Raw genomic sequence first — 7,312 nt, 5'->3', positions numbered from 1 at the left:
CCATCTTTAGTCAAAAGCCAAAATTATTTAATAAATTAATCATTTTCGAGAATTAATTAACTACAATATGCAGCACATGCAGCGGGGCCCACCATTTTTTCAGCCAAAGAAATTTGGCTTTCGTTCTACAAACTTGAGTCATTTTGACTCCAGTTATGGCTCAAGAGTCAAAATAGCTAAAGCAAGAGCATGGTTGGAGATCCCTCTACCAAAAAGCCAAAGTCAAAATGACTTATAGCTAAATGGTTGAAGATGCTCTAATTGTAACATGTTTAAAGATTGACATTACTAAAGAAATAAGGCAGCATGTGATATGGGTCAATATCGTTACATAGCGTCATAGACAGGAAGAGTCAATAGGCCAGAAACGTGTATAGCCTTAGCCCCCATATTTACGGAGGCCGCGAACCATAATTAATACTTGACCAAATCTTAAACTACCAAAACGGAATCAAGTCAATTCCATACACTGTATTTCCCCAGAAATCAAAATTCCAAGACCCCCAAGAAACTCCATGGACCCAAATTCATCTCCTTCCAATTCCAATTCCAACACGACCATTCCGGTAGTGGCAACCCTCCCCGCTTTCGGGTCGGACTCTTTGACCCGGAAGCCCATCAGCTTGTGGCCCGGAATGTTCCACTCGCCGGTGACGCAGGCACTGTGGGAAGCGAGGTCTCACAAGTTCGAGAGGCTCTTGGACCCACCAGCAGACGCTCCTCCGCAGAGCGAATTGCTGAACAAGACTCCGTCTCAGAGCAGGACTACAATTCTGTACAATTTCTCTACTGATTTTATACTGAGGGAGCAGTACAGGGATCCTTGGAATGAGGTCCGAATTGGGAAACTGCTTGAAGACCTTGATGCTTTAGCTGGAACCATTTCTGTCAAGGTATCACTTTTTTTAGTCTTTCTGTGTTTGGATTTGTGGGTTTTGCTTCAAATTTGGTTACTTGAACTGGGTTGTGATTGGTTATGGAGTCATACATATGTGGATCATATCAAAGTAGATTGTATGGGGAATGAATAGCTGAGAAAGATAAAGACAAGCGGTAAATCAAATGTGTTTATTGAAAATTTGTGATCATTAGGCTGAATTGCACTTTGAATCAATAAGCCTGAGCTTTTGAACTTTCAACAATTGTGGCCTTGGAGATAGAAAATGAAGAGTATGTCTTGTTTGCTGGTATTTGCGGCTGTTTTCAATTTTCTTGCTGAGTCCTTAAGTAATAAGATAACCGTAAGCATTATCCGAAGGAGCTGCCACAATTTTGAATTCAATGTCATGGGAATGGTCTTAATATGACTAACAGACAGTTGCTGCTCTTTATTGTCTACTTCTACGAGAGCAATAGAGCACTGAATTAGCACTGGTGTTTTCTACCACTAAATATTCATTTTATGGAGCTATCCAAGTTATGTGCCATGTTGAAATGCGTCCTCAGTTTCAAATTTAGTCCAGTAAAATCGACTAAATGTGCTTATTCAGTGTGTTTTCAATTTTCTTGCTGAGTCCTAAAGTAATAAGATAACTGTAAGCATTATCCGAAGGAGCTGCCACATTTTGAATTGAATTTTGCTTTGTGAAAGTCATGGGAATGGTCTTAAAACTTATGACTAACAGACTGTTGCTGCTTTTTAATCTAACTAGTAGTACTATCGTCACTCTCTATCTATGTTTGGTTTTTCGTTTCACTTTGGGTTGATGCTTTAGTTTGTTCGTTTCATTTTACTTTTCCTTCGGTGTGGTTCTTAACTCAGGCGAGTCCTGATAGTAAATTGCTTTCCTTTCTTGATTTCATCTCTTTGGTATTATCAGTTACTGCAATTAAAACGATTGGATGTTTACTTCTTCTATTTTCTTTTGCCAAATATCGTGTACCACATAATTTAGTTTTTTGGAGTAATGGAACAGAAAACCTTATCAATAGTTAACTTGAAAAACCAAACCTTATCAATAGTCAGTTGCCAGTACTCCAAGAATCTATCTGCATTTCTCAGATCAAGAAATTAACAATTTTTACTAGAGAGTGGTATGCATGCCTTGGCATTAAATTAATCTCTCTTTAGTTTGTTGCAGTCTTTCTTTTGTTTCTAATCTGATTCAATATTATCGTTAGTTCGTTACCCCACCCCCCAAAAAAAAAAAAAAAATGAAAGTATGCTTTAGGAATATCATTTCTTTCTTTTTCCTTGTTGCCTTCATTAGTTATTTCATGAGTCTGTAATTTCTCAGGAAAAGAAAAAGAAAAGAAGAGCACATTTTGTTGTCTAGTTCTTGAGTTGTTTCCTTCAGTTGAGTTTGGTATTCTGTGAGTTTCTGTTCATCCAGAGAAAAAGAAAATATGTGATAGCTTTGATCCTTCCTTTCGTTCTTTGCCTTCTCTTTTGTGCTTCATCAACTCCTGTATCACTCAGAAAAATAATAGGAAGAAGATTACTATAGTTGGTCTGGCCTCACTGTCTATCCTGTTGGTGTTGCTTCATCAGTTACATCTGTGAATCGCAAAAGAGAACATTTGTTTGCTTTCTCTGGTTGTTCCATTCCTGCCTTTTTGAATTTCGTATTGCTTTTAATCCATGCATAAATACACCTGTGAGTGTGTTTTCACCCAGAGAAACAAAAATCTCTGATCATTCGTTTCTTTCTTTCATTCATTGTCTTTGAATATTTGGTATTTCTTCATTATTCCATCAGTGATGCTAGTTAGTTACTGAAAAAATGAAAAGAGGAGTATGGATATGGAAAATATTCTAGCTATTGGTGAAACCAATTTGGCAGCAGTTCAGTGATGTGATTAACTATAAGAGCGACATTGAGCATCTCACTAGTCCACTTTAGAAGCTGGGTGTCAAAAGAGAAGGCGTAAACCTGGAGGTGGAACCAGCAAAAAGGAAAATAAAGTCTTCAAACGCTGCGTCTGGAGCATTGCAATTTGGAAAGTGTACATGTCGATATTGGAGAGCTACAGGAACTAATGATACTCAGCTTTTGTGGTTCTTCAATCGAACAGTTACCTGGTGGCATTGAAAAGCTGTCAAATATCAGATTGCTAGATGTGACTGAATGTAAAAGTCTGCAAAGCAATACAATGGATGTTGCTTTTATCCCAAGCTTAGCAAAACTAGAAGAACTGTACATGAGGAATAGCTGCTTGCAATGGGGGGTTCAGGAGTCAGAGATTGATACTAATACACAACTTCAAAAGATTCTTTCATTGTGTTGACTGCCCATTGTTGAAAACCCTGGTGCTCACTAGTTGCCATAACATGACCTTCGGAACTAATGTAGCATGATGCATAGTTTGAAGTACAGTGTCGATGTTGTCATTTCCAAATGATAATATTTGTTTAAATATGAGTGATCCACAATCATAAAACTGAGTTTCTCAACCGTATATTTCAAGTCAAATTAAACATAATAGAGATATGGAGAATTTGTTCTCTCAAATGAAGACAAAGTTTCCTTCTCATTGGTGACAAAACAAAGTCCTTTTAGTAATAGATATTGTTAATATGTTGTATTGTGTTGATAGTTTCTTAGACTCGGGACTGTATGATTGCTTTCATCATATGAGAATTCAATTGTTTGAATTTTCTATATCACATGAATCTTTATTCTGCAATGTAAGGGTTGATAAAGTGTTGTTCGTATTGAATGTAATTTAGCTAACTTTAAAAAAAAAAAAAAAAAAAAAAAAAAAAAAAAAAAATTTCTATCACACTGCATCCCATGATGGTAGTGACATTTGAACCCATGACCCGCACAGTGTCGGTTACCACCCACAGCTCACCAGTTGAATCTGATTTAGCTATTATGAAGTGTTAAACAGGTCAAGGTATGTACTAACACAACTTAACATTTACAGGTTGATTTTCCAGTCTTGGAGAGGCTAGAAATTGGTGGCAGCCTTAACTTGAAAGAGAGATGGAACAACCTTTGTCTGGGGAAAAAGCGCAAAAGTGAAATCAAGCTCAAAAGTTCTTGATGCAGAACACAAAGGAAAGATCAACAAGTGCGAGATTCGGAGTGCGCTATTCCACATGGGAGTTGACATGGATGTTCTTCCCGTTTCAGGTTATTCTTGAATTCATTGCTCTGGCTCTAATTCTAGGATTATTCACATATGTGCTCTTTCTTTTTGCCAAGTATATAGTGGATTCTGCAGACATTAATTGAACTTTTCTTTCATTTGGTTACCTAAGTGTTTAGCTTGTGGAAATTTTGAAAGAGGTAGTGCTCTATCTACATTAGGAGTCTTAAGGATCCATGTGGAAGAGACTGTTGATCCTATTGAGTCACATTCATTAGGACACATTTTTCAGTTATATAGAGCACATTGTTAATACTTTCTAGTATCCTGTTTGTTTTGTGTACTATTGTTAGTGCTCACCTTCATATACTTCACTCTTGTATTCTCAGTGCTAGGTGTGTGAACTTAACATTTTGGCTATATTATTGCATCAGGGTAGCAAGGATTAAGCTCACTGTTCAGGACCAAATTACTTAATCATCTGTCTCCCTTTGGTGTTTGTCTTTGACGAAACGTTTTTTTTCCTTTATTAATAGTCTTGAAATTTAAGAGAAACTGAACCTCCACTAAACATTCCCTGTAATGTCTTCGAGTCATAAATCTAGATCTTATCTACATGTCACGACGAGGGAAATTGGCTTCCGGGTAATATCTTGCTATAGAATTTAGTGATGGTTTGCACTCATATCTGAAAAACAGACATGCAACCTCTGTTTGGAAAACTTTTAAGGATTTAGGTATGCATTATGGTTAAAAATGTTTTAGAATCTGTGAAAAGATACACATGTTTTCAAGTGCACACACAAGGTTGAGGTAAATGTTTGTGCCTGACCTCTAAACGACATCCTTAAGGCATTGGGTACTTTCCATGCTGAAAGGAAGGTTGAAGTGTCAAATATATTAGATCCCTATAGGTGCCTTTTCATCATGTAAAATTTCCTTTTTAATTAGTGCAGAACTTATACCCTTAAAAATGGGTTCTTGGACCCATTAGAGTAGTCTGCATATGCTGAGACAACATGTGCAGCCAGCACTATATCACAGGTCTGATGGTTCCAGTCAGTATCTCCACCATTTAGTCAGACTGATAGTAACAGAAGAACTGATATTGATGAGCGTAGCAACTTCACCAACTCTCTCCTCTCGTTTTCTGGAATTGCTAATCTCAGCCCAAATTACATTGAGAGTTTCCATGTTACCGAAGGCACGAATCAGGAATTCTGACAAGTTTCACTTATAATGATTGAACTTTTCTCTGTTGCATTACTAAGGTGTGCATATTTTGAGTGATTTCAACATCACTTGTGTGAGTGAAGGTTCTAGGCACATAATCTCTATGTGCAGATGCTCGGTCTTTTGGTCACATACTCAAATGCTTTATATTATGAAAGAGATGTTTTTATGTCAGCAACAGAAGCCCAAGCTCATGGAATTGTTGTCTTGTAGCGACTGAATAAAAAAGAAAAAGAACAAGGATTTCACATGAATTCGTGATTTGTTATTTTATCTTCTTACGGATTTAATATTCTATTTATTAATTTCTTAATATAGAAATTAAAAATATAGAATAGTTTATGGATTGTGATTGAGTGAATGCATATATTTCAGAACAGAGAGCACTTTCCATTTCTAAATAATGAAACCCTTCTGTAATATTTCTTGGACCCTAGTTTCTTGCTGTAGTTATCATTTGTATTTGAAGTTGATAACTTCTTAATAATACATTGTAGCAAGATAGAATGTCAATGGGTCTCAACCGACAATGGTGGTGATGGATGGGATCCTACATGACGAATGGATGGTTCTGTGATGTGTGAGATTGTATGTCAAAACATGAATTATCCATCATACAAGGTTCCTTCTCATTCTGTATATCAACTTCTCAGAAATTTTATACTTTTCAGTGTTTTTCTTTTACTCGCTTGGTTAATGTTTATGAGCTCTCATTTTTGTGATTGAATGACTATTCAGCCATGTGGGTTATGTTTTGCTGCTTAATTTGTTTCACATTTCTACAAATTCTGGGAATTTAGGCATTTGTTTATTGGTTCCCACTTCAGCCTGAGGACCCTGTTAATTAGTTACTGTTGCATAAGACCTCAACCAACAAAGCTTACTACCCAAAGGAACAGAAGATTGATAGCACAAGTACAGAGAAAATTGTCTAATAATTGTTTAGCGAACAAATTCACATGTTTCAAATGCAGTGCGATCTTTGAAAGTGAGTGTTAAGCAACACTGAAAATATAAGAATTAATTTCAAACCTTTTTTGACGGTTCCGGTTCATTTTTACATTCGTTATGAACTGTTGGGATTGAGGATGGCACTATGGATCATTTAAGCACAGCATGACGGTTTCACTCTTGGTTAGTGGATTAGGGGCCATTGGGAAATTGTAAATATTCCAGTTTGCTCGCCTCCTTATGTATTTTTTGATGGTATTTGTTCCTGTCAGTTGCTAGCAACAGGAGAACACATGTTCCTGTACTTTCAAATTACAGATTAGTTAGTTTCCTGGAAAGTCAAATGAGAGAGTTCATTATCTGTTTTGTAATTTTTCTTCCTCTTATTGCCATCAGACATCATTTGTCGATGACTGGGTGTATGCTTTAAGTTTTCTGACCTTCTGATCTTGTGCATTGCAGTTGTTTGTCTTGGGAGCGGTTTGGCGCTTTTTGGCAAATGTTAAGGACCTAAACGCCCACTAGCAAAGAAAAGAGGTACATGCTCTTTCTCTCTCAGCTCAATTTTGGTGGCTATTTTACAGTTGATTTAGTGACTGTTACTTGTCTATAAATAACTGGTACATTTCAGGAGACTCTGCAGAAGGCTGATGAGATACTTGGGACAAAGAATAAGGACCTATACAGTATATTGGAAGGATTGATCAGTCATAACGTCTATAGAACCCTATACCCCATATGTGAAGGGTTGATAACAGTCCGTTGAACTCATGTCGATTGAAGCCTTTGTAAATTCAATCCATTTTTCATGTAACTAAACTGCAGCAAGTCCATTCTTTCAATCCCTGTAACTGTACAAGTAGCAACTTTGAGAGAATGTTAGCAAATGACTTGTTCTAACTTCTTCACAAGATTTGAGAAGTTGGAAATAAGTCATTTGAGGGTAAGAAATTGCTTCCTGTAGGGCAGAACTTTCTTCTTTTCAGATCCAAAATTAGAAATGATAACATTTCAAGTTCATGTTAATTACTTCATAGTCTATATGTCTAAAAGAAGCATTTCAAGTTCATGATAACATTTCAAGTTTTGTAGA

General features: G+C 36.6%; 1 protein-coding gene across 7 annotated transcripts; it reads left to right on the top strand.

The window, feature by feature from the left end:
- The first annotated feature begins 385 nt into the window (after nt 1-385).
- LOC133740499 (acyl-coenzyme A thioesterase 2, chloroplastic-like) lies at nt 386-7,277 on the top strand. 7 transcript variants are annotated; one of them, XR_009861267.1, is made up of 4 exons: nt 390-893; nt 3,871-4,079; nt 4,992-6,756; nt 6,851-7,274. XR_009861267.1 is itself a non-coding variant. In XM_062168452.1 (2 exons), the coding sequence occupies exons 1-2, from the start codon at nt 516-518 to the stop codon at nt 3,988-3,990; spliced, it is 498 nt and encodes a 165-aa protein (XP_062024436.1). In that variant the 5' UTR covers nt 412-515; the 3' UTR covers nt 3,991-4,079. The 7 variants fall into 7 exon arrangements, 2 of the variants coding, with proteins under 2 accessions (XP_062024436.1, XP_062024437.1); XR_009861269.1 differs by having other exon boundaries at nt 393-893; nt 5,766-6,756; nt 6,851-7,273; XR_009861270.1 differs by having other exon boundaries at nt 386-893; nt 3,871-6,756; nt 6,863-7,277.
- Nucleotides 7,278-7,312: the final 35 nt, after the last annotated feature.

Source organism: Rosa rugosa, chromosome 3 (genome assembly GCF_958449725.1).
Source record: "Rosa rugosa chromosome 3, drRosRugo1.1, whole genome shotgun sequence".
Classification (NCBI taxonomy): Eukaryota; Viridiplantae; Streptophyta; class Magnoliopsida; order Rosales; family Rosaceae; genus Rosa; species Rosa rugosa.
Note: the sequence above shows the minus strand (reverse complement) of the source record. Positions and strands in the feature narration are given on the sequence as shown.

Bases quoted from the DNA above. Each gene is read 5' to 3' on its own strand.
- LOC133740499 (XM_062168452.1), top strand. From the start codon at position 516: ATGGACCCAAATTCATCTCCTTCCAATTCCAATTCCAACACGACCATT. The intron at 894-3,870 runs GTATCACTTTTT...TAACATTTACAG, and splicing joins CTGGAACCATTTCTGTCAAG to GTTGATTTTCCAGTCTTGGA.